We start from the raw sequence: 27,921 nt of genomic DNA, 5'->3' as shown, positions 1-27,921 counted from the left end.
ATTTTGAAAAGTTTAGGATTAAATTAATCGTCGCACTAGTCAGACGTAATATTGCGAGAGATTGTTGATTGGGTTCAGTTACAACACGCGGCGCGCAGTTAATACAGAGTTGCAGCCTCAAAACTGATGACTTCATATTGTAATTCTTTCTGCTGCTGGTCGTTTTTCCATCATTTTCCTGCTGATCGTTCGATGCTCTTACTGCCCCGTTTTCAGATTTTTCGCAATTGAACTAGTCAGACACGAGTCAGACAAATTGAATTTGACAGGAAATGTTTTTACGTCACCAAAGAACTTAGGTCAACCATTTTGGGTTATCACTAAAAATTCTCGCAAATTTCCAAATATTGACGTCGTACTACGAAAGGAATAGACTAGGCACAGACTCAATTCGCTGCAGGCAACGGTTGAAAATTTATAGCAGAAAAACGACAGACTACGTTCCGTAATTCTTTGTGCTGCTGGTCTCTTGTTCGACAACTTACCGCTGATGGTCTGATGCTTTTTCAGCCACGGTGCCCGAGTTCCCGAAGGTTCAATTAACCAAAAGAGGGCCATATCAATCGAAACTGAGACCAAAAGTTTTTCGCCCAATCAAAAGTGTGGCTTGAATCAAGAATTGCCGCCGAAAAACGACGATTCTTCTCAGAATATCCTCAGCTGTACGTTCTCTGCTATTCTACACATTTATCCCGCATTCCAGAGGGTCTGATTCATCCTCAAGAATTGCAACACAAGCAAGGATCAACTTTTGAACAATAGATCAGAACATACGGCCAACAGACATGAAATTTACGATATGTTTTGGAAAAGGTTGGAAAGAAAAATCACATTTGCATAGCTCGAAGTTCTATTCATTTATTATGCTCTTATTATAGTACAAATGTTTCGGCGTAAGTGTGTAGTAATTCAACATACTGACCAATAGAAATCAAGCGAAAAACATAGAGGCCTGCACGAATTCGATCAAACCTTATGCAAGAAATCTAATCATTATATGTGCAAATAAGTTTTAATATACATTGTCTCAAGTGGACACGGAAAATACTAAATGAAATACTTACAGTAAAACTTCTCTTAACGGATATCTCCCAACAACGGAGTTATGCTCACAACGAACAGATGAAAAGTCTCCATGAGTACACGTCAATATTGTTCTGAATACCGGACAATCCTTAATAACGGTCAATATTTTTAGTCACGAAGATATCCGCTGTTTGGAAATTTCACTGTATTGTCACAGTTTTGAAATATGTTTTAGGTTCTGGCCTGCGTACAGCAACAACACCCCTCTGCAGGAACGATGTATGATGTTTGATATTGCATTGAGTTTATTTTATCTAACGTGTATTAACATTAAAAGAACATCGATTTTTACCGGTTTTTTTTCTCGCGTTTCTTCAACTGTTGGTTGTTTCCTGTTTCGGATTTCTTCTCTATACTTTCCAGAATCCAACTGTCTTGAAAAAATGATCTCAATTGATTCTGAAACAAAAAAATTTTCTCGTTGAACACAACAAGGCTTACTCCTTTGGATTTTTGGTGTAAGTTTTACCGATCTTGAAGAATGCTAGCATTCATTCCTTTATGCTCTATATCAACGTAATTTTGCGGGAGGAATCGATTTTACGCTATCCAGAGTCGCTGCTAGCAGCGGCTTGGAAGATACAGCCAAAAGGCTGATAAATTTTCTAGTACTTCCTTAATTGCTGTGCAACGTCTCGAAGTCACGTCCGTAACAGGTATCGCAAGTCTGCGACCGACAAGTAAATTGCAAATTTTTTTCTAGCAGTAAAAGGATTTCGTTAGTATCCAGGGATAGTCAAGGTTCAACTGCTTATCACATTAATGGGTTAGTGCGTTTTGTCGGGAGGCAAAAAAATCACCCGAGTATTCAAGTGCGACAGGCAATACCGCTTTTGCTTGAGAGTAAGAATTTTGCACCAACTGCTTGTCGGTTTTCTTCCGCGATTTTCACAGTGTATAATATTGCAGCAAAGAAATGTCAGACAATCTGAAAGATTTCTTTGCGGTTTAAATAATCGCGTAACAACATTGTTACAGTTACGCTATAAGTACGAAAGGGGTGGCAACTTAGGCGAATTAACAAACACCGTGCGTGCATATTACATAAAAGCAGAAAGCGGCGCAACGCCTGTTCCAGAAGGCGACTGAGATTCATATGATCAGAATGCTCCGACGTTTCTCCATACATCAAATATATGTTATACTAAATTCAACCAAGTCGCTCTATATAAGTAAATGTCAGGGTTGTCTAGACTTTACGAGGCTATGCTGTGCTGTTAGCTGTACCCCCGAGGCCCGAGGAATCTAACGTGTCAGAAAGGCTGGGCAGGCCTTGCATTCTACAGACAGTACAGGAAGTTTCGCAACTCATGTCTGATCTATAATAGGAAATTTCCAAGAATTCGGCTATTCGCTCGAGCGAAATACACGAATCGTGTAACGTGACCCGAATCATCAGGATCTGTGAAATCTGCCCTAATGGATCTTGTTAAATGGAATAGAAGTGAAAGTAATTCTCAGAAGTACCAAGACACGATTACTTAAAGTTCTCCTCCCTATGCTGATGGAACTGATGACACAAAAGACAACTAGTGCTTCCTCCATTCCTTGTAGAATTGGTAAAAGAATAGCCAGGACTAGATTTTTAAAAAAGCATCCGACTTCGAGATGCTTTGCTACGATGAACAGCGTGGTTACCGTCCAATGTCTATTATCCATTGAAAACAGATTTTTACCCGGTATTAATTTGGGAAAAAAGTCAGAAAGGGGGTTCGATTTATCGAGCTACCGCAAGCCGCGCGCTCTCTCCCCACTCCGGATATGCCACTGGAGGCGTGGTGGCGTCCTTGCCGCTGGACGAGTCTCTAGGAAACGAATCGAAGTTGCTACACCAAGATCTGCCTTTCATTTTTCTCCTCTCAATGTCACCGCGAGGTCTGCGTCACGGAGGACTGGCCGGGTTGAACTCCCCAACGCGGATATCCAGAGCAAATAAACTCGAGAGGTCTGCAGCTCCGTAATTGCCATACCAGACTGGGACTCGAGTACCTTGAATCGCTGAAGATGAAACCGTTTGCTCAAAGGGTGATAATGAGCTGCCCTAGTGGTTAATTCACTCGGCATAAAATTTTAGCCGATTTTTTGCGGCTCGATGATCTCTCACCACGCCTTGAACAGGATGTACCTACGATCGCAAAATGCACTCTCATGATCCTGATTCCATGCTCATTGTCTGGCGCGTTGTGCTCTGAACCGGCTCGACTTGACTGCGACAAGGGAATGAAGGATATTCCCGACGATTCAATAAAACGAGATTTAATACAAGGATCCAGAATCGCCGAGGTGAAATCGGCCGATTGTTATTCCCTTCGTGCACCAAAGCGTAGGCCCTTCATCTGGACACTGTGCACGAACATTTCAATTTTCACGTAAACCCTTCAGTTACGAAGTCGCATTATAGGTAGAATGTACAATTTGACCAGAGTTCAATTTACACCATAGTATCGCATGGCGAAGCACGACGGAGAAATAAATATGCGGCATGTGTGTATACCCGGAGTGACTTTAGACTCTTATTCTGCAAACCGGAGTAATTCGGATCAAGGTCGTCAGCGCTGTTCCTGGCTTGACCAGACCCGTGTTCGACACGTGATTGAAAGGCGGGGCGACAGTGTTTCTCGCGATTTTATTTCCACTCGGTGTATTTTTATTCGAAAAATTCGACGGTGAGTACGTATGATAGTGTGCAGGGAAAAAGTACTTATGGAAAATAACTGACCAGAGCGCCGTCACGAATGTCGCGCTCCGACGATTGCTGCAATTATCATTACGCCAGAGTTCATTAAAACTGACAGCATTGTGCGCATTACTTACGCATTCTGAAGAAAGTCAACAGCGTCAATCCAAGTACCGGTATATGCATAACGTAACTAGGATGTAATCGCATTCAATATTACCACTGGAAAGTGGGGAAAGTCTGGCGCCTTAAAGGTAAAAGTGCCCTATCGATCCACTAGACGGTCGTGTATGCGGAATAAAAATGGCCTTACGCAAAGCCCTTTAACGTCCTTGTCAGTCAGACTGATCAACATTTCCAGAAAAATCCTATTTGAGAACGCTTGAGACTCTAATTGATAACTCTAATGAAAATGAGTCGAACTCGCAAACTTACAACCGTTCTGCAAATATGCAAATTTCCTGAAACAATAGTCATTTATGCATCCTTGCAATAAATACTTTCATTTGATGGTGGTCAATCAGCTGAAACAAGTTGACCAGTCATGATTTGAAGAAATCAAAGTTCTAACTAATGTTCTGATTAGACTAGATCCGAATCCCAGCCAGATCTAATAATCTAATTTTACACCGATCACCCTGGTCCGCCGAAGGAACCGTGACATTCAATGTCGTCAGACCAATCGCACAAAACTCACAATAGATAATTAGCAGCGGTCACGCTCGTCCGGTGGCTGGCGGGCCCCATAGACTCTGAACACTTTTATAGCATTACCGCAAAAACCGGGTTACACTTGCACGCGGAATAATCAAAGTGCAAGTAGAAATGATAGACAGTCATCGGACGTCCATTGTTGCGATAGTCACTGAGGTGTGTCGCGTAGCCACCAAGAGTTTAGCCTCTGTGCCTTCTTTCTGTCGTAACTTCTTTGGTACCGTGGCCAAAAAACGAGTCAGCGTCACGGCGCTGAAAGACACAAGACATCGATCAAAGAAAGTGTGGGCTTGAATCCGATCTATGTAACAGCTGTAAGGTACCTGCGTTATCTGAGTAGCAAAGAGCGGTTACGTGATATATCCGTCGTGTAATAAGTTCGTGCAGCTTTTAGTTTCGGCAATTGGTTTGGCACGGAGACCCGTTGATGCCCTCCAGGCTACATTCTGCCAAGCAGGCGAGCCGACCTTTGCCCAACGAGCTGCTCAGCTCAAGACTGCATTGTCGAGTCGAGTCAGTCGGTGGAATATCGCCGAGTGTTTTTATCAGCGTCCTTTCTCTTTCTTGGACCGCTAACTCCGCGCCCCGATCAAAGCCAGGCCGCATATCGAAGGCGTAAGATCTGTCTTATGTAAATATAGATCTATCGCCAAAACAGTTTTTTTTCAATCTTTTTTTTGCGTAACCTTTTTTCGCCATCTCAGAGAAAAAGGAAAACGAAAAAAAGCGATAATTTTACCATTTATTTACGAAGCGGACAGGTACCCACCGTGCTCGATTTTCACCTGTTCTACTTTCTTCCATGAATTCTGTACCGGTCGGACGATCAGTCTCTGTCCGCTGTCCATTTTCACGATGGTAATTACGAGCACCAAAACCCGGTGGTGAACCAAAAAATGAAGAAGAACAAACAAGAAGCCATATTATTTAGCGGAGAAACCGGAAACGACAAGGAGAAAATGAGACCGAAATTACTTAGGGTTGTTCAGGTGGAACAATAACGAACGTAGAGACGCGACGCACTCGGCCGGAAGTATACGCCTGATATATGCTGCAAGTACCGAAGCGGCTAGTGAACTAAATAAATTGAACGCCTTAAAATCCGGTTTGTTAGATCACTTAGCAAATGGCAGTGACTACGTACCGTCCAAGTGGTTTCTACTTCAGAGGCGACGACCTTACCTTGCAAGAAATTTTTAAACTATGGGGTATAAGGTGGATTGAAAAGCGATAGACGATAAGCGATGGGCGTAAGGTGTGTAGAAAGTGGAAGGTGGCGGCTGAAAAAATTCACCGATTTCAGATCGAGTATAGATTTTACATTCTTCCGTATGCTGATGAATGTCAGGTAACAATAAGCCTTGAGTATATCGATGTCAGGCTGGTCACCGCAGCTGGCAAATTCTTGATAGAAGTTAAAAATAATACCATTAGAAGAAAAAATACATAACCGGTATTTTCTGTACGGTAAAATATTACATGGTGTAATTTTTCCTCTCGCTCTCAGCATCGTCGTTATGATAATAATTGGCTCAAGGATGAACCGTCGATGTGAGCAACAACCAGCCGTGATTTTCATCGGGGTCAATTGCGGATCCGAGGTATAATTATTAATTATCACCTCTCGACGGAGTCGAAAAGGTCATAGGAATTAGACGGCTTCCTCGGATACCGAGAAGAAGCATCGATGCCAAGTCATCCGTGTAATCGTCGAAGCTGTTCCTCCTCACCTAGTCAACTAATTACGAACGGTCCACTAGAGATGACTCGGCTTAATTTTAAGGGGGGGAAAAAGGGACATTGCATCGAGATTCGGTACGACGAATTTATTACCCTGGAGCCGGGCAGGTGCGCGAACCAAAATATGGGGCCAAAATTGAGGGCCCGAAGTGTGGTTACGAAGTGACGAAGCGGGCGGACAGCCGGTGCAAAACCGGGAGTCCAACAGCAACAGTGAAAGTCCCCGGAGCCGTCGGGGATGGCGGGAATGGCGGGGTCGAGGGAGAAGTCTAGGGTATATATGAGGGGACCCCGACCGATTGCAGGCTGATACACCAGCCTGGCTGCCAATACACAAAAACACACACATACACTGCAGGCAGACTGGACAGCATGCGGGCCCTTGCAACGGTACGTACCAATTTAGTGTCGCCGGTATATCCATCTCAGCGTGAATTATAATTAATCGCGTGTGCCAACGTCTTACGCTTGCGAGATGTTCGCCATCTATAATATATATGTAACCGCCGCGTGTGAGTGTGCAAAATTATTGTGCGGAATATTCAGAGCGACGTACGTTCAATATGCTACCGTTCGGAGGACAGTGATGATGTTGGAACGGTCCGGAGACGTTGAGGTGATCGGTATGGAGAATTTTGTTACGAGTGAGAAGAGTAGAAATTCAGACGCTTTGTAATGTTCGATTCTAAAACAACAGGGAATCCAAAATAGTATGACGTACGACGTAGTGCGGTATATCAAGCCTCAACCTCGTGAACAGATGAATTTTCTCTAAAATGATTTCGTCTCTGCCTGTATGACTTTTAAGCGAACTCTTGGCAGTATCGAATTAGTCGTACAAGATTCAAATCATTGTTTTAAAAACTTGTTTGCACACAAATTGTTTCTGTTAATTCGATGATCGGTTTCTTTTCTAAATATAATAAGATACCGCGAAATATTGAATTTAAATACCACTGGATTTCAATGACTGAAAAATTGTCTCAATCTGACGTTTTTTCTGAATTGGTCAAAGTTTGTTTAACCCGATCACATCGATTTTCCGATTAATTGAAAATTATCATTAGACGATGATATTGAGGATTTATGTTCCTCGAGTAATGATTGAGCAAACGAGTGATTGAAAGTTAATTTAACACGACGAATCGAGTCCAAGTGTTTCTCTTTGCGTACATATGGGCAAAAACGATAAGTTGTAGTTTACTTCGAATCGGTCGCGGTCTTGCGCACGACCACAAGCTTACGTAAGTTCGTTCGCTTTTACATTCCGTGTACCGAGTACATGACTCCTACGATTAAATATATTATTTTATCTGGCTACGAAAGCTCCCCGGTTCGTTCGCCGAGTAAGACCCGCAATTGAATGATCACCGCTAGCACCGTGGAACGTAGTATTAACCGTAGTAAAACAAGAGTAAAAGTAACATCGCTATCGCGATGAATAACGAATTAAACGCGGTGAATCAATGACCGGGTGAGGATAAATAAATCAGACTGAATCTCTACGGCGCGCTATAAATCTCTCAATAAATAAATTCAAACGTGTTATCCACTGAGCAAGTTATTCCTGTTGCAGCGTTGAGGTAATAAATAATTCATGACAAAAGACCGTTTCACGACACTTGAATCGACATCGAGTAGGCGTCTCCAGAAAACGATAACCGTTCGTCAAAACCGTTTGCTTGGCAAATTTTTATCGGCAGTTGCCATTATCCCGACAACGGTGCGACGATGGGTTGGATGTACGTATTTTTGGTTACGAAAATTGTCAGCCTCGAATATGGCCTGCAATGCCTCGTGCTGACCGCGTGCACGCTGACTATCGGTGGAATAGTTTTAACAAGATTGCAGAGCGTTCGAGGTGCGGGTGAAAAAGCGCGTTTCGCAAGCCAAAAACGGGTAACCTTCAAACTCGAAAATGGAAGTGACCGCAAGAAAGGGGTAAAACACCGTTGACGTGATTAACAAAAAAAAGTAAAATAAACGAAGCCCAATCACGCGAGGAGAGAAGCTCGGAGTAGCTTTGATAAATTAGCAAGACCCTCTTCTGTCATCGCGACACGTCTTCGGCCGAACCTGTAAATTTTTACGTGGCAAAAACTTTCCGGGTAAATAAAGAATAGAAAAAAAAAAAAAATAAGTTGCACTTAAGAATCCGAAATACGTTCAACCCAAACGGCAGCATGCTGACCCGCCTATGCTGCCCGACGAGCACCAGCATCCCGTGTTTCCTATGGGAGCTCCTCTCCCCGACGTCGACGATGACGTACTGCCTTTTGGTCCTTGTTTCTTACCTGCTTCTGAAGGGCGGCCGAGACCTTTGGTTCGAAGATCTCGTGTCCGAGCGTCGGAAGCTTGAGGCCTCGTGCCCCAGGGCGCAGCAAGGTCGCGACAACTGCGGACTTCCAATAGCTCCGAAAATCTGCTGCCGCACAACGCCTCAGGCGCCGAGCTTTTCAAACTCGATGAAAAACCCTCTACAATCCCCCATGAATCCTGGTCCGCTGGGAAGTGCGCGCGGTCCTCTCTCCATGGCTTCCTCGCAAGGTCATGCGATGACGAAGAACACGTTCTCGAGAAACGCTGACTGCGCTAGCAGCTGTGCCACGAGTCTGAAGTGGTGACAGTGCGATGATAATTGTAGGATTAGCGTTGGTTGAAAATCGATTGGACGACTCGTAGCGTTATTGAAAACTGAAATTCCAAATTGGTGGAAAGTGAAATTTCAAAATCCTAAACTGTTTACAATTGCACGTGTTGGTTTATCAGGTTCAAGTCACCTGAATTATAACGTTTCGATTAAGAACGGTTACTTCACTGAAAAGTGAAAAAAAAAAGAACAAACGTAGATCATGGAACTACAACTCAAACAATAACCCGTGTCTCATTATTTTTCCAGATAGTGGTGGTGACCTTGGCCGTGGCGTTGGTATCCGGCCAGCAGTACCAGCAGGGTGGAAACGCATACGGCGACGAGTACGCGGACTACGAATCGCCGCGACCGGCGCACCCGACGCCGCGAAGTTACGCAGCAGCGCCGGCGCCTGCGCAAAGAGCATCAGCGCCATCTGCACCGAAGCCGACGCCAGTTGCGATCCTGAAGCAGATAAACAGGCACAACGAGGACGGCTCGTACACCTACGGTTTCGAGGGTGGTGACGGCTCATTCAAGATCGAGACTAAGCTGCCGACAGGCGAGGTCAAGGGCAAGTACGGATTCGTAGACGACACGGGGAAGGTCCGCGTCGTCGAGTACGGAGCGAACAAGTACGGCTTCCAGCCTTCCGGCGAGGGCATCACCGTCGCACCCCCGACCCTCGTCGACGAGACTACGAACAAGGAGGGCCTCCACAACGTCAACACCAACTACCAAGACTACTCCGACTACCAGCAACCCGCTCCCGCTCGGCCCCAGATAAGACCCACCCCCGCCGCCGCCTCCCTTCGCCAGCAGCAGGCCTACGAACGTGCGCAGTTCGCCCCCCAGCCCCAACCCCAACAGCAGTACCGCCCCCAGCCCCAGGCCCCGGTCCAGCAGTACCAACCTCAGCAGGCCCAGACCCAGGCGATCTACGCACCCCAGCAGAACCCTCGGGCCCGTATCCCAACCCATCAGGCCCCCCAGGCCCCCGTCTTCGCCCACGCCGCCCCCGCCCCGCTGCCCCAGAGCCGTCAGGAAATCGGCTACGCCACCAGACCCGCCCCCGTCCACCAGGCCCAGGCATACGATGATCCTGAACCCGCTCGCCCGCAGTTCAACTCTCAGGGCCCCGTTCAGTTCAGCCCCGCACCAGTCTCTGCCCCCAGGCCCCAACCTCAGGCTCGCAGCCAAGGCGGCGGTATCCTCGACCAACTCGCGAGAGACTACGCGCTTCCGCAGGGAGGCGCTGCTCCGCTTCACGACATCAGCTTCGGCTATTACTAGAAACGAAGGACGGGCTCGCGTCGATGAGAGCCAAAGGGGAAGCTTCTTTGGAGCTTTGTACGGATGGCGAAAACCCCGCTAACTACTTCTCGCGATCTTGTCACCGAAATACTCGCAGAGCTCGCCCGTCTGTCACTAGGTTATTTTAATGTCTAATTAAATCTAAATAAAGAGAAAACGAACGTATTTTCCGAGTACCAATCATGATCATTATCCTTTTTCTCCCTTTGCAGTTGATAGGAATTAGCATAGCTATACGACAACTTCTATTTCATTCTCCCCATATCAATGACTGGATAGTGCGATTAATAAAATGTTGAGAATCCATCGCGTGTTAGATCGCTTGTTGGTAAGACTTGCAAAAAGTATTCTCAGACGTAAAGACACACTGTATCGCAGATATTCTGACTCAGACAAATTTCTAAGACAAGCTATGCGAATTGCACAACGACACCTCTTTGCGTCCAGCTTTCTCACAAGGATAGTCTATACGCGTGTAAAATCTTGGCTTCGTTGCATGCCATGATCGTGTATGTACATACATACAGAACAGTTAGGAGTAATTATATTCTTATCGTATACCATAATACCGTTTCCCGAATAAAATATTTTACAACTGAGAATGGGGTGAAATTGAATTACGCAACTGCGACTTTAAGAAGGCTGATTCCTGCGCCATAATATGTATGACTTATTTAATTATTCGCAAACTGAAACGATGCATATGCAAACGGACGTTCCGGTTTCACGCACAAGTTCAGCAGCGGCGAAAGCTGGGAATGTTGTTACGCAGAAAAAGATATAATTCTCAATTCATTTATATTACTACAGCCTTTTATTCTGAAAACAATTCTTACCAGTTAATGGCGAGCAAAAACTTATCGCAACTCGGACTTATGTCATCGCGGCGCTCCACGCTGTTTATCCGGCTTGATATGCGCGTTTCGCTCGATCTTAGCTGGTACGGATTATAGAGAATACGAGAAAGGTGTTTGGGTGTGGTCGGCCCGCTGCGAGCTGAGAAATGAACGCGTAAATCTATCTGGCATACTACGCAAACACTTCAAGCTAAACCAGATTACGTTCACCTTCACCGCCCTGGAAATTCTCTCCATTTTATCGTCTGCAGGCACGTTGAGTCGGCCCCTGGTAAAACCACTCTGGTAACCGAAAGAAATGGGGAAATCGAAATTATACCTACTCATTACGCAACGTATCGACCAAAATAATATGTCCCAAGGCCCTGATTCATTTCATTTTGCAATTTTTGTAGCTATCCGATTTTCGGCATGCTGGATTATGTTCTATTGCAGAATTGGCTTTTTTTTAAATCCATACAAGTTTCGTTTCACCATCAGGGCAGACATGAATTCCCTGGAGGTGGACATTTTCTCAGTAACTCGACCTCTTCAATGCGTCAATGCATTTTTTCATTCACGTTATTTGACGATCAACAACTGATAACAGTTCTACAGCAACCGACAAATTGCTATTTTTCCCATACTCGTCCATACTTTTATATTCCTAAGCCCAACTACGAAAACTCTGCTCAACGATTGGTTGAATTCTATAAAATCTACTTTTTTGAAGCGTGGGATTGCTAAAAAAAATTAAACCATATATAGAAATAAACTTGGGACATAACCACGGTCCAATTACTTTGCTAAAAAATGTTTATTGCTTAGCTACCTATTGACAAACTAAAACGAGTTGAGAAAAGTTTCGATTTTATTCTTAAAATAGTTACAAATTGGCTCAATCACTAATGCGCCTGCATATAAACAACTGAAGTTACAGTTACGTAGGTTTGGTTGCATCCGCAAAGGAGTATCAACGCCTAAAATTACTGTACTCCGCTAAATGCCTAATGTCTCAAAAAGTGACGCAACGCCGTATTACCGAGCAATAATAGTGCGGCTAGGTATATAAGAAGTACTGACAAAAAGTTCCCACGACTAAATGTCATTGCACCACGACGAATTTCTGACCTCGAGTAATTTTACCCACCTGTATGTGTATATTTAGAGTTGTTTTAATTTTCAAATACACATATTATGTACACAGGTTTGCCTAAAACCTGAATTATATACCGAATGAACGAAGCTCTCACACTTTGCATCGCCTAAAAGAACGATAATTAACGCCATTCCGGTTCTCATTGGTGTGGGATAAATCGGTTAATTAACAAATTTTTAAGCGTAATATTAAATTGCGAAATTATACTACATGCAACGCAAAGAGTTTGAAAGGCTTCAACTCGATATTACAGATAGAGCAATTTCTCCGTGCAATTTTCTTTTTCATTTTTTGTCGGAATATATAGCTGCGGGAATTTCTCAATTCTGAAATCGAGCCGATGTCGACATACGGGTCGCTCGGAAACGCGTAGTTTGCATACCGGAGAAAGAGTTTTCACAACTTTTACCGTAGAATGCTGAGTTATGAGGTGCGACCATTTTTTCCCTTTCATTCTCTTCTCTTCCTGCATCCTTGGCATCGAGTCAAAGCCTCGTATGGCACGATTCGGCGACTTCGTTTCCGTAAAATTGACACCTCGAGAAACTCGCAAACAGGATCTTCTGATTACCTAATTGCGAGCAGTTGTTAAAAACAATTTTACAAGAATCAGAAAATACGAGAGTACAATTGCTAGCCAGATTGCAGAGAAAGCTTAACCGTATCAGAGAGAAGCGAAATTTTTCTGGCAACCTCGGAATCTGATTTCATCCTGAATTTTTATTCGATTTACGTACCTTTGGAAATTGTTCGCATAATCAAGAATATTCAATTTCAAACTCCTCAATGTTCAGACTTCGAGCCCTGAAGCACTGCGAAAGAAACAGTTTCCCAATTCGCAGAACTTGATCCGAGTAGCCAAAATTCAATAATTCCTGAAATCAATAACGTATTAATGAAAGATAAAAATCAATGACATAATACGAAAGTAGATATTGAGCGCTTCTGATTTTTCCTACTTAATTATTTTACTCGCATTATGGATCTTTCCATATTTTCCATCAATCCAATACTTGCTCCACGAGGCATAAGGAATCGATTTCTCATTTTTCGTGGTCAAATCCGAGTACTCAACACCCACGTTCCAAAGCCGAGAACAGGATTGAGTTTTTTCATTCCGCCCATGGATCATAATTCCGGTGTATAAATCTTTCCGTTCGAGGATATCAATCAGATTATCCACGGGCTTCGAACGGCCGTACGGCGCAGAGAGGGAAATGCCGCGTCTCTGAAAGAAGTCCAAATTTAGATCCTAAGCAAGTAAATCAGCGCGTGTGATCTATGCTCGATGAAGGCGGAGGATCGTTTGGATCGAAGAATAGCTACAGCGTAAGGATTTCAACACCACGGGTGTCCCGCTGTTTGTTATATTATACCGATGCGTAGGAAACTCGTTGAAAGAACATAATAAACAGTTAAGACTGCATGCACTGTGCGATTTGGCAACATACACACATAACACTGCAAGAAATTTCTACTATTTCTGGTTACTACACAGTTCTAGACTATATTTTCATCTTTTACTTTGACCGAAAAAATTCCGCTCGATGTTCGAAATAAAAATGAATTCTCCACTGATGATTCGGTATTTGTTAGTACAACAATAAATTAACGTTGAGATCTTACTTGAAGAAGAAACAATTATCAAATTAAACGAACGGATTCGATATTAGAATGGCCAAAAAATTTAGTACCGACAACGATATTCACACTAACAATAAATAAATAGTTACTTGTATTGAATTTTGTCGTAATTTCAACAATATTTGAATCAACCACCAATGACGAGTAAAATTTTTTCTCTGCGTGAACAATCCGAGAAGTTAAAAGTCGAAACAAAGACGATCGATGATAAACTATCAGACAAAGTACGTACACATAAAGCACGCGCTATATTGTATCCTGTTCTGTTATTCAGGTCGATGGGCTGCCGCCCATGATGTAACTCGGATTCTTGGCATCGACTCGTGCGCTCGCATACAAAGGTAAAAAGAGAGAAGAAAAAAAAATAACAACAATAAGAATAAGAAAAACCAGGCCCGGCAGTACGATTAGGCTCTCAGCATATCGTGCCTTCGTTAAAATCGTCAGACCCGGAAGCTCGATTTTCTATCCGGAAATATCGGTTTATGACCGGGTTAAAGAGGCGGGTAAAACCGTGACTCGACCTTTGAACTCCGTCGTTATTCGATCGTAGGCTGTTTGTTTAATACAAATGTTAGTTTAATCACGAGGTTAGATTCAATAACGAAGAGTCGCTTTGCTTATGTGAACGGGACAGCGACTAAATATATGTCCAAGGCCAGAGGAGGAATCACATCCTGCCAATTAGTCGAAACGGTATTAAAAAAGACAATGAATTATGAGCTTTGGATAACATTCGGACGTGGGTCTGCCGGTGCCTTGAGGCTTTTTCTCATACTCCGCAAGCAATTTTCGACTCCACCAAACGCGGAATGTGAAATAAGCAGATTCGCACTTCGTTTGAAAGATTAAAGGCGGACTTTGAAAAGGCAAAAAAAGTGTTCAAACCGTTTCAAATGATTTATTCAAAGATGTTTGACCTGCGTAATTTACACTTTTTGAGCTATTAAGAAAAAAAAAAAAAAAAACTAAGGATATCGTTGTATAAAAATGTCAGTGTCACAAACACTTTGACGTGCTTCTCGGAGAGGTGTAGGAGGAGAAAGAGGAAGATCGATGCGGTTGCGGCAGCCGAAGGCGAGGAACAGCTGATCCTGAAAGGTGAATCTGTGAGAGGGAGCATCTCCACATTCATTCACATCGAGTATTCATTGACGGGTCGAAGCGCCGTGATTCGATAGTCGTGTCTATAACGAACTCGGCGTTGTAAAATCAGCTGGCGCACAGTGAAAGCAGCGGCACAAGCGAAGAGCAAGCTCATTGTCAGCTGACGCATCTCCCCGTGTAAATCTGCCCCGGTGGAAGGTGTAATAGAATTTAATCACCAGGTTAGCGGGCGTCTAGTTTCGTAATTTCTTTTGTCTAAAGAAGTAAAAAATTACGTGAACAGCCCAATTACGCGACTGCAAGGTAACGGGTTCGGTTCAGAAGTCGAGTTATACATCACAACCGCGCTTTCCTAATTCTTAGCGAATCCCAAAGTGGCTAATTGACCAATCGTCTTTAAACGATAAGACGACGAATGTCGATCGCTTGAATCTGAAACTCCTTGTATATGCATATGTACACGGAATTCCACGATGTGTAATATAGATAGTTTTGCAAGAAGGTTGACTCAATGTGGGCACGTGAAATGAGACGCTGATACATGCCGCCGCCGATCATACGCGCATGGGATAGTTGTATGAGAAAAAACCTTGAAAGGTCGTAGCTGGTACACTCGGCGCAGATTTACTCCCAGCCCGATGACACGCCTACCACTTTTCTCACGATCCTATCTTCGATACCATTGACACCCGCCTCTATCTGTAACTAATTCAAAAATAACAGCAACGTATATTATCAAGGATATTTTAATACGTGCCGGTTAGGACTGAACGATGGAAAATCATCATCATGGCCTTGTCGCCGTTTTTTCGTATCATTATACTATTGTAGTAGTTCAAATATCGTGAGACAACGTGTACATACTGACATTGCCCATGAGCTGCAGCAATCACTGTAGGTATTTTTATTTTTTATTTTTTGTCCTATTACAGCTCTACAAAATTTGAGCCCGGTCAAATTGAAATAAAATTAGCCCTTATCCCTTCACGTCAGGGTAAAGTTCACTACGGAGAAAGACGACGCCATTCGTAACATTGCGATGTGATTATTTTAACTAGATGAACTGGATTTCGTATTATAGCCTGAAGAAAGAAAATCATAAACTGTCCGAACCTCGTTCCAGTTTCTTGATCACAAGCGATTGACGATACAGTTGTTTATTGCTGACAAACCAGAATAACTCGGTGATTGCCAAATGGCAAAAGAATCGTTGGTCTGGCTTTTATTGCAAGTCACCAGATTCGTTAATTTTTCTCGATAATTGACGATTTTCGTTCTCTCTCGGTATATGTACAGCACATAAATATGACAAATTGTGACAGGCGACCTATAATTCTAAAGACTGATGTCATAGACCCGGAAGCATGACTCGCGTAAAATGTACTTTTCAGAAAACAATTACATCTGGTCCCCTCAATCGGGTCTTCAAATTTACCACGACTGGGTGAGAGCCATGCGAATGAATTCCAGCTGCACCTGAACCCACAAAGGAGTGCAATGGTCCTCGTTTGATACCCAAAGCTCGTTCGAGTCGACGCAAGCATTTGGCAATGCGCGTGGATGGGTTTGGCAATGGCCCTGCCATGGCAGTGCGGATGTGTTTGCATGGTTAAAAAACGATGATACAAGCCGGATTACGAGAGGAACGTAAACGCAGAAGGCATAAGCCACGGACAACGGTGCTTGCGAAGGCAGGAAGGTAAGGAAGGCAAGGTACACGAGTGTCGGAGCATTAATACCCCTCCACCTTACCCCACTCGAGGCAAAACGCTCGTGTAAGTTATAAAGGACCAGGTTCGCGACTTCCCGCTTGCACTTACTCAGTGAAACTCTCAGATACCCGTTGCCCGAGCCCATTTAACCACCATGAGGATTATTCTACTGGTGAGTACCCCCGTCTTGGGGTTGAAATTCTTTTCATTTCCCTCGTTATTTCATCTTTTTCATTTTTTTCCTTTATTTTTTCTTCTGTATTTTTCGTTCCCGTTTTGTCTTTGCCTCGGACAATATTGTCGACCATATTCAAGTTTTTCACCAAAATTTATCGTGCCTCGCGACGAGACTTTTGCCGTTATATTTTAAGCTCGAGTTCTAAAACGTTAAACAGCTTAACCTCGTCGCGCCTGTCAGCTGTAATAAACGTGCCAGAAGATTGCCCCTGTTCTTGCCGCTAATTAAAAGCGTCGCCAAATATTTTGTGCTTTATATACAAAATAAGGGTATGAATGAAATAATATAGAACCGGTTGAGAAATAAACTATAATACAACCCACGCTGCGAAACTGTTCGCTGTTCTCCATTCGTAATCACGGTCACGAAGGGTACAAGACTTGGTAATTACGCAATCACCTTCCACCTTAACTAATATCATCGATACTCTGGTTTCCATTTGTTGTCGTAATCGAGTGAAAACCGTTAGGCTGAAAGCAGAAACGTCGAGTTTCAAATCGATTGATATTTATAAGCATTCATATAACGCGTCCCATATATAGGTCTGAAAGAAAGTTATACTATGAATTATTTCACGCATAAGAGAACTCGTGATAAATTTAAAACAATTCTTATATCTTATGCAAATTGAATTCGATGTCTAATTGCGCAACTGCGCGGTTAGGTATGTTCGATACAAGTAAGTTGAAATTAAAGAATACATACCAACGAAGTCTGCCGCATTTCATCGATTCACCTCTCACTCGATGTAATTTCGCCGATTTAATTTCCCCGGTGAAATATACATCCAGGCCAGACTAATTTTGTTAAATAAGGGAGTTCTTATAGCTGTATCAACAGTTGAAACTTTTCACCGACTCTAAAAGGGTGCACACACCCCGAGTTTGCTGAAATTTGCACCACTTAGAATTAGTTAAAATTATAGCAACACGCGTATTATGAACACGTGTCGATCGCAGAAAATCGTCGCGACACATCGGCAAGCTTTTTAACGAGGCCTAGTTTCATCTTAGAAACTAACCACGGAGAAAAGTGAAACATTTTCTGCGAAAGCGAGGCTAATATCAGAAATGCTTTCTTGAATAGCAACCTGCATCGCGACAAATCGACATCAATACCAAGCTGTTTGTGCCTATCTCGCGACTTTCTTCGCGCCACTGTCAATTCACGCGGTGTTTCACACTGGAAACAATGCTTGTCAAAATCGTTCTCTGGTTAAACACAGCCACTGGTGTTCCCCGATGGATTCTTTCTCCGTTTCGAATCTCTTGTACAGCCCGCAGCTTCAAAGTGATCGGTATTAGATTTCAATCTGTGGGTAAACAGTAGTCGAGGCAATTATTCTTTCATCTGGTAGCTGCTACTACGACATCGTCCGTGTTCCGACAATGGGACAAGTGCACCACAGGCGAGTGGTTCCAGTTCGTAAATCTCTTGTCGAGGGCTATAATACGGAGTGTAAATAGCGGTAATTGGCACTCGTGCCGATCAACGATCGCACCGAATCGGGGCTGAACAATCGGTGATTGATTATCATACCAGTCGCAAAAAGATCCGTTTCACATTCGGCACTTTGCGTGATTCAAGGGTGACCTGGAATACAGATTGCAAAAAATCAAGGCTCCAAACAACCGATTGACATAGCAATTAACGATAAATTGCTAAATCGGCGTGGTTTGTAACCTTGAGACCTGACGTCCGAAAGCATTTCCGTTGAAGGGCTTTGACCCTTTGACCCTTTGACGTTGTGATCCGGAATTCACACTGTGTATGGTTCGGGTTACCTGAAAATCGGCACGACCTCTGATGCTTGTATTGATCACGGCGTATCGTTTCCAGTCTCAATGACAAGCAGAATTACACCGCAGTAATGCACCTCGGATCACCTTGATTTATATCTCAATCTCTTTTTAACGTGATCCCAGGGTATTTGTTTACTATTCTTCACGCTTCGCAGCCCGGCCTCTAATCGAACGGCGATTTTCACGCCATTATAATTGGCCGATCAGGGTTTACAGCCGGTCCTTTGATTGTTGAGGCACTTTCCTTTGCCGCTAAACGCACACCGCGACAAAAAATCACCGCGGCTTCTCATCTTCGCGGTTTCATCTGCACTTTCCATCGAATTATTGTTAATCAATAGATGGAAAACGATCGGCAATCACGGGGAACGGATCGGCGGCATTGCGCTTGAACTTGACGCGCCGCAATTATAGCAACTTTCGATTCTTCCAACAAGATAATTTTGGAAAGCCTCATCTTTCGACGAGTCGCATTTCCTATCGATCAAAACCCGAAGTGTTGCTAACTTGATCAACGATCGGTTGTGTCGTAACACCGGCAATGTGACTCAGTACTTGACTCTCGCTTATTATTTTACATACCGACGTGAACTAAATAGCGAGGAGTTATCCGCCTTGAATATATATTCGTACATCGGTTTCACTGTCCTCAAATAATTCCGTCACTTTGACAGCATTGCGATGCATCGCATTTCGTTCGATTTTCAAGCCGCAATCGATCGGTTACGACGGTGAACACGAGCCAACCTTGATCGCGTATTGATCACTGATTTTTCGAGGTCACTGCTGGATCTAACTCGGATCATACTATTTACACAAGATTGTTCTAGACGCTGAACAATTGCGCGAAATACAAGAGGCTTAACGATCATCGCTGGGCCGATCTGCTCGAAGGCGTGTTCGGTCCGTCTATTTCACTTTCATTTTACCGTCCTTGTCGGTCGACACCGAGACCGTATACCTTGGTGCTCCCAACTCTGCCGAGGAATATTCCAGAGCTCATTTATCTCAGATTGGCTACGATCATTTCTTGACCGTAAAAGTGCGCAATGGTCGTCGTGCTTCGATTTTTACTATACATTGCCCAACGTTGGTCACACCAACATGCATTTTGCTCGCTTGCTTCAGGCAGTACCCGGTTTAATTATACCTGTAATAAAATCGCCGGACCTCTTTTTCCATCCTCGATATATATCCAGCGTTCAATTTTCAAACGATTCCCATACAACGGTCTCCGTATTTACCGGTTACATTTTCCCCGGTTTTACATTCCTCTTACTTCTTCGCCACGTTTCGATTAGGAAACAATATTAGAAGTGATTGGTTACGTGACTAAACTGAAAGAACGCGTCGTCGAACCCTTCGTTCGAAATCGATGGATATCACCGACTCGCTTTTTCTTCGCGTCAGTTAACAATGAGTTGGGAATATTCCGAAGGTTAGCCTGAGATGACCACGAGCAACGGTCAAGATCTCTTCTTTCAAACAGATCAAATTCGACGATAATGGTTCATTGTAATTTGAGCATCGTCATAATTGCGGGTGCTTGTAAAAAAAAAAAACTCGAGGCGGCTTGTAAATTGACTTGAATTTAACAAACGACCATTAGTAGTCAAGGAGCCTTTTTTGGCCTCCTTCGTACGTGCCGCAAGGCGTCGATCGAGATTTCGCTCTGTATACAAAATTTGAGCCTTTGTAATTGGCGGTTACAAATTAGGTGTGTAAACCGCGGGTGATGACTTATCGTCGTTTAATCGCGACCGGTAAATTCTGATCGTTCGGCATCAGTGCCACTTGCACTGTAAAAAATTATCGTTTCGTTTCAAATCCATACGTGCTCCCGCATATTATACTTCAATTCGTACAAATTGCGATCAAGCTCATGAAAATTCACTCAAACTTCATTCCGCAAGAAATTATAATTCGATCATAATTGGATGTTACACTGCGAACGCGATCCGCAGACTGCCACGACGGTTCAAGGCGATCTAGTTCGCCGGATCCGAATCTCACGCCGGTCTCGAGGTGCCCCGTCGGATTCGGGTCAGCCGAGCAAAGCTGTTACGCAACCACGAGGCAAACTGGCGCAGGGCGTTCCCACCGCAGGAAGTATGCGGCCGACATTGCGCGGTCACGATTCTCGTTATTACACGAGTATGAAGAATTGTGGATCGGCCGGCAGTGCCGGTCAGGAATTTTTGCGCTCTCAAAACACTGATCCTTTCAATTTTCCGCAGGTGATCCCAGTCTGCCTCCTGGTCCTCTCGGAAGCGCGACGCGTTCCGCAGAGCCGACAGCGAGTGGAGGAACGTCAGGTGTACTACGTCGACGAGGATGAGGAGGGTGCGGGGGTGGAGGAGGAAGAATCCCCGGTCGTGTACCAGCCCCGAACCCGGGCGCTTCCGTCGCCACGTTCAAAGGACACGAGCGCCTCGAAACCGCCGCCCGTTCAGACCATCCGCAACTACAACAAGGTGAACGACGACGGCTCCTTCACGTTCGGCTACGAGGCGGCGGACGGTTCGTTCAAGGAGGAAACCCGGGGCACGGACTGCGTGGTGCGCGGAAAGTACGGGTACGTCGATCCGGACGGCAACAAGCGCGAGTTTACTTACGTATCCGGCAACCCCTGCGACCCCAACGCCCCCAAGGACGAGGACGAGGAGCCGGTCCGCGGACAGCCCGAGGACGACGTCTCAGGGCCCGCAAATTACCCCTCCGTCAGACCCGTCCAGCGACCCACGCGCCCCACCTACGCCCCCACGACGCGGGCCCCCACCACCATCTTCCAGACCCAGTACCAGATCAGCGACGACGACGAAAGCCAGGAACTCGAGGACGTCAGGCCCCAACCACCCCAGCGCCGTCCCCCCGTCGTCTCGATTCCTCGCCGGCAGCATTTTACCCAACCACCCGCGACCCCCGCCCCACGTCCAGCCGTCTATCAACCGACCACCCCGCGATACCAGGCCCCGACCACCCCCGCCTCTACCATCTATCGCGCCCTTGAGGCGACCACCACCCCAGCCCCCCAGCCTCAGACCTACAGGCCGCAGTTCGTGCCCGCCGTCGCCATCACGCCGAGGCCCCATGCGGCCCAGGTTGCGGCCCAGTACGCCCCCGTCGCGCAGACTGAGAGGCCCGGCGTGATCTACGCCCCTGGGCCCGGGCCCCAGACGGTTCGTCACCGGAGTACCAGCCCCGCACCGATAGGTGGCGACGACTTCGCGGCGGAGATTGAGCGGTACGTCAACACCGTGGGACTCAGTCCCAGACCCGTGAGGCCCACGCAACCCGTCCCGCTGCAGAGCCAAAAACCGAAACAAGCGCAGCGCGCCGACCCCATCTACCAGTCGGAACTGGTCTTTGACCCGGCAACCGGTCAGTACAATACACAACTTTATCAGACCCTGCCGCAGACGGTCGGAGATTTTAGTTTGAGTCACAAGCTGCAACCGTTTGTAGCGCGGCAACAGCTCGCTCAAAGACAGCAGACGGAACAGGAGCCCAGAGCCTCCGCGGCGTCGGTTTACAGGCAAAGAGAACAGCTGCCGCAAACCGCCGCCGCCGCCCCCCAGCCACAGGCCGCCATATTCAGGCAGCAGCAGGCCCAAATTTTTCAACAGTCCCAGCAACTCTACGCCCAACAACAACGCAGACAGCAGCAGCCTCATCGGTTTCAACTTCTAGAGTCCCAGGAAGGTTCTCAACCCTTTTACTACATCTCGCCGTCCCCGTCAGCTGGTAGCGATTCTTCCTCACTTTCCGCTGGACAGATTGATCAGTTCTTGCGCGGTGCTTCCGCCGGGTTTTAGTCGCGTTCGGGCCGCTTAACTGACGCGTTTTGACAAAATTTCAGTCTTTTTTTTTTCTTTCTTTCTTTCTTACATGCAACGGTAGAACTACGTCGGATCTTTAACGTACCGTGAACTAACGACGCATCGACGTCGATCGCTCTCATGCGGAGCGTTCGATGAGTTGAAACCTCTTATATATAATATACACGTTATAAAAATATGATTCTATTTCTCCATTATAATTTTGATACTCTAAACTTTGTGATCTTGATCGCGAAACAGAGTCAAGCTTCGCCGGTAAATATTATCGACGCGAGCCGATCGCGACCTGCGGAAATCGATTTGAAACATTCTCCAGCGATCATCTTTAGCACGATTTATGGAATCAGCCAACGTGATGGAATCCAACGATCGGTGACGAGTGTTTCCGTAAATTCTCGTATAAGGAACAAACGCAGTGAAAGCTCTCACCTGACGCAATGCACGGCTGCGGCACAGATCACGTTAAAAACCGATTTCCTTGTTACATTACAGGTATAACAGCAACAATTCCGGCAATATATCCGTGTAATCCCGACGTGCGGTAATATAATTTACGCACCGCTAAGCGATAAGAATTCTCACGGGGCGAGAATTAAATCCGAAAAGAATTTGCCGAGTTTTCTTTTTTTTTTTTTTAACTTTTTTTTTATTTTTCTCAACAATCCACACAGTTTCTTCTTCCTCCTCTTAATTTCTCGGGATGTTGTTTCGTACACGAAGCTACGTAATACATGCCGAATAGTGGATGTGGGTCACGGTTGTTGCCTCAGGATCATGCACCTCTCTGCAAAAGAATTACGTCCTCTTTCCAAACAATTATAATAGGCGCATACATACTCACAGACTTCCTCTGATCCAATCTCTGGACTCTCGACTTAAAACTAAAAAGCCGAGACGCGTTGGCCGCGATCTTACGCAATATACAATTCGCGTCGCGAACGCTATCTGCAAGCCACTCTGCCTGCTTGGCTGCCTTTATTAGCGGACACAGGGGAATAAAGAACCCGCTCTGTGTACCCTATAATACCCACGGTACAAATGCAATCACTTTCATTGGCGTGGCTGCAGCTCGTTAAACAACATTCTAACAACGATTCGCAACCGGCGCTGAACCGTGCCAGCGGCTCAATTCCATGCGAAACGGTGCAGCTGCTGCATTTTCCTTCGAATGAAACGGAACTGCCTTCTCCTGGCGCAAAAACTATCGCTTATTAATCTATCCGTCCATCCATGCATCGATTTTTCTCATTTCTTTTGCTTTCCTTCACTCCCTTACTCGTCGGTTTTATTTTCTCTCTTCATCTCACACGCAGCACCAGACTTTACGGCTTTATTTAATCGACTTTCTATACACCTGTATATATATTATACAAACATGACAAAGCTGATATAACAATTTCCAACGATGTATGCACTTTTGTCATCCGCATACTACATTGTACATAGTTTTTAATTTTTAATAATAGGTCCACCCTAATTCTCTTATACACAGCGTATTATTATTACCATTATTTTTATCATCAGTGATAGTTAATATTTTTAAAAAGAAACGTACGCGAACTTATGGCGAATATTCGATGATTGTATAGCTTTGAACGAATTTGCGCGTTATGGTGATTAATGTTATTATTATTATTTTTATACTGTTTGTATGTATTACGATCGTAAGTGAATAAAATGTTATTACAAATCTGAGAACACGCGTTATATGTGTGTACGTAACGTACAGAATAATAATTGGTTGATACAGTTCACCATTCGCGCTGTCTTGTCAGTTAGAGGTAAAAAAAAATAAAAATTGAGCAAACAAGGTAAGTGAGAGTGTAAACCTGGATTTTAATTGATCCGTTAATTAGCAGTAACTATGTATTAATGCTTTGCAGAAAGAAACGTGTTCCATAATGTACAGATCCTGATTATCGTTTCCATTAAAATAAATTATTTTTACTCTATCTCTCATTTTCGCTACTGACGAGCGAAAGTTCGGAGGCGAGTTTCACTCCCTCGCATGATCGCCGCGTTGTCGAAATAGAACGAACGAATCGACAACCGCACGAGTAAAAGGGAAAAACAGTATATCGAGCACCGGGAATCGATAGACGGTATGAACGTGTTCGACGGTGCAGCATAATGCGGAAGTTACTTCCGTGATAACAAGGTAGAAAAATAAGAAAGTCGTCGAGCAAGTTATAGAGCGTGCCGCTAATCTGACACCTAGTCATTTCTTATTAGGGGGCCCACAGGCATCGCTCTGGTTATCGAACGGGGTCCGCTTTCCTCGTCGTTCGAAACAAAAGTGAAACTAGTCATAGTCTAATGTCCGAACCGATAAACAAGTTTCGTGAACAATTTGCAGGGGGCGTCATTCTTCGAACAGCCTACGAATCGGATTTCATTACGTTTGCTAATGGACGTCATTTTTCACGTCGTTGTCTTGGCCTAAACACGCCCAATTTAAAACCACTCGAGCAATTACACGGGTTAGCGTTTTTCATTTCTGCCAATTCTATTCTGCTCCGGAGAGGCCTGATCGCGTGACCCACTGAAACACCTCGGAGCAATTATGAATTACGTAAAATGGTCGTTGACCAAGGCGAAGCCCGAGTCGCCTCGTAATTCTACGACGAATTCCGGCACGCTTCGCAAAATTATATGTGTATATGTATATGTGGAAGAAAGAGAGAGAGAGAGAGAGAGAGAGAGAGAAAGTGAAAAATGGTACTGAAATAAAGGAAATTATCGCTAAGCAGCTGTCGATACAGACAAATCGTGTAAAAATTATACAGGAAAATGATTTACGTGTGTTAATTACACATCGTACAAACGGGTCTCGTAACACTTGGTTACCACCCTCGGAAGTACGCTGGCGCTTTTACCTGAAAGAAATTTGCCTCGTTACCCTGCCGCTGCATTAGCGTGTGCATGTGTATCTCGATCCTTGTCTGATTGTGTAATTAGCATTTTTCCTGCTATGTAACACCTCCATAATCCCGATTTCTAGTTGTGTTCAACCAGTTACATGAATTCATGGATCGTTGTTCCCTGCAAAGTAATGTTTATAGAGACAGGCAGATTTTCATTAATTAATCACCGTTTTCACATCTGCACCTGTTTTTCCTTCACAGTGAAATTCTTACCATTTGTTCACACCTGTTAGGCCCGTATTGAAACGGCTACGTGATAATTATTCCGCTCGTCCCACAAGTGAAACAATGGGTCGTCGATCCGGACAGTGAATTTTGTCACCGTAATAAGCTACGTGATTCACAAACTTAATTAGGCCAAAAGATACGGTCGGTATACAAACGAATGTTAATCAAACGTAACGGTTCGTCGTTAGAGTTTCTCCCGGCATTTTGCACGTTTGTATTTAAAAGGTTCAAGTTTGACGAGGCGGTGAAGTTAATAGTAGAAAACTTCTCGTTCGGAGATTGGCCTGCAATGCAAATGTAGAGTGAAAAATTGCGACTTGACAGACTGGGAAGAAAGACAAGATTGTTATGGCTGAAAAGAAGACAAGTTAGATTTCAAATTGGTCTGACACACAAGTTTCGAAGAAGAAAGGGGACTGGTAACTTTTATTTCGAAAGTCAACATAACGGAATGATTAATCCTCACAGTGCTAATACGCGTTGAATCGATGAACTTCAAGTTGATTTCTTTCGCGTTTCACGATCGACTGTTAATTGAAATCTAGTTATTGACCGTGAGATTAGTCTGCTGAATTGAATAAATCAGCTGGCCAGTAAGCTGACAATTTGCAACTCATGGAACTCTCCGGTCTATGCGAGAAAGCGAGAAAATCCGATTGCAAATTGAACAAAGCAGTCGAGCTGTTGAGGAAACCTTGACATTGAGGATCTGGCAAATGTAGGCCAATATGCAGCAGCAGGCACGCGTGACTGCAGAAGACTTGGCAAAGTGGTGTATATATGGAAGTTTTGTTGAACCGCATCCACTCAGCGCAATTTCATTGCCAGCGAAAGCTGCACACAACGTTTATACCGACAGTCGTCTGTACTTTCTAAACTTCAGCGTTATTTCGTTTCACGTTTATCTCGTACGCGTGTTATTCCCAAAACGACATCTTTCCTCTAGTTATTTTCTTCCGAGGAACCAACAAGTTGCTATTGCGGTTACCAACAGATATGCGATACAGAACTGGTATCCAGTTCGCAAATGCACGCTCTGCGAATACTTTCTCGTTTGTTGACCTCGGGCATAACTTGTTTTTGCAAATTTACTCTTTGACAAATGATATACATTCGCATAGCGCTTAGCAATTTTCTCAGACTCTGCATAACTCGGTACTGTAATTTTTTTAAATTTCTAATAACGAGAAATTCAACGGACTCTTTTCAAAAATCTTAAAAAACGTGGGTGTCCAAATTTTCCGTAAAATTTCCACCTAAGAATTTCAACACTTTAACAGGTACTGGTAGAGTTTTTGCAAAAAATTAACAGACATCTTGCATAAAAATCAATTCCAACCGTTCAAAATGTGGGACCTTTCTGACTTGGGTTTAAAAACAAAACTCCCTCAAAGATTTATGACCAATAGTTCAAATTTTTCTCACGCTTTTCTGAATCCGTTTGAAAGCTGTAAAGATAACCTGTCCCTTTCATTTTCCAGACAAATTTTTTCAACCGGACCTGATTAGAAGGGAATTTTTTTCTTGACTGATGTATCGAGTAGACTTTTTTTTCTGCAACCTTTGCTTCGCTACTCGCATTAGTTGTAACACCTACAGCTACTCTTAACGCAACATCCTTTGGCCGCAGGTAAATGTTGAGCGGAAGTGAATGCTCCTTCTTACGAGACAGGGACAACTAATATGTGCAGTATCCGTGCAGGTGACCCGAATACGTCGTCGAGATCGTCATGTCATATGATCACGTCGTGTGCGTATAAGCATGCTAATCTAAGGAGAATCGGACTCGCCAGATATCGGTCGTAAAAATCACGTACCGTGCAAGAAAGCCTTTCCATACCTACGCGTGCATTGCGATACTCACTGATCGCCGTCTTCGCGAAACGAAAAATTAGCAAGAATTCGATCTTAGTAAGTAATTAATAAGGGAATAAAATTCCCGTGACTGTATTATTTTTCCTATTACTCAAAACCTTAATACACATGGCGTCTTTGCAATTATAAGAACGCGAATAGTTAATTGATACTTTCTGCCAATCAAATTGCAATTATTCAATCGTCAGATCAAGAAATCTAAGAATCGATGTTCCGACAATTGCAAAGAAGGTTTAACGTCCAGATGCCAGAGGGATAATTATTAATTTCATGCGATTTTCACGTTTCTATTGCCCTACCACTAATCTCCTTACTCTAGGCAACCCAATTGGCACGAATGTAACGCGGGCAGCGATCCACGAGTCACAATATTTATTCATTTGCAAGAGATTAT

At 44.2% G+C, this 27,921-nt stretch overlaps 2 protein-coding genes and 1 long non-coding RNA gene across 5 annotated transcripts; 2 read left to right on the top strand and 1 right to left on the bottom strand.

Moving 5' to 3' along the window:
- Nucleotides 1–860: 860 nt before the first annotated feature.
- Nucleotides 861–26,134, bottom strand: LOC124212398 (uncharacterized). Its single transcript, XR_006881634.2, has 6 exons — nt 25,638–26,134; nt 25,377–25,542; nt 13,118–13,386; nt 12,896–13,033; nt 12,568–12,729; nt 861–1,485 (listed from the first exon to the last, which is right to left on the bottom strand). It is a non-coding gene; the product is annotated as an uncharacterized lncRNA (long non-coding RNA).
- Cpr97Ea (cuticular protein 97Ea) lies at nt 6,450–10,328 on the top strand. Its single transcript, XM_046612265.2, has 2 exons — nt 6,450–6,607; nt 9,117–10,328. The coding sequence occupies exons 1-2, from the start codon at nt 6,590–6,592 to the stop codon at nt 10,140–10,142; spliced, it is 1,044 nt and encodes a 347-aa protein (XP_046468221.1). The 5' UTR covers nt 6,450–6,589; the 3' UTR covers nt 10,143–10,328.
- On the top strand, nt 16,738–24,378 carry LOC124212299 (proteoglycan 4). 3 transcript variants are annotated; one of them, XM_046612208.2, is made up of 3 exons: nt 16,738–16,793; nt 20,899–22,042; nt 22,138–24,378. In XM_046612208.2, exons 1-3 carry the CDS (start codon nt 16,776–16,778, stop codon nt 22,407–22,409), a joined length of 1,434 nt encoding a protein of 477 aa, XP_046468164.1. In that variant the 5' UTR covers nt 16,738–16,775; the 3' UTR covers nt 22,410–24,378. The 3 variants fall into 3 exon arrangements, with proteins under 3 accessions (XP_046468164.1, XP_046468156.1, XP_046468149.1); XM_046612200.2 differs by having other exon boundaries at nt 22,127–24,378; XM_046612193.2 differs by having other exon boundaries at nt 20,899–24,378.
- Nucleotides 26,135–27,921: the final 1,787 nt, after the last annotated feature.

The sequence above is a fragment of the Neodiprion pinetum genome, chromosome 1 (genome assembly GCF_021155775.2).
Source record: "Neodiprion pinetum isolate iyNeoPine1 chromosome 1, iyNeoPine1.2, whole genome shotgun sequence".
NCBI classification, from domain to species: Eukaryota; Metazoa; Arthropoda; class Insecta; order Hymenoptera; family Diprionidae; genus Neodiprion; species Neodiprion pinetum.
Note: the sequence above shows the minus strand (reverse complement) of the source record. Positions and strands in the feature narration are given on the sequence as shown.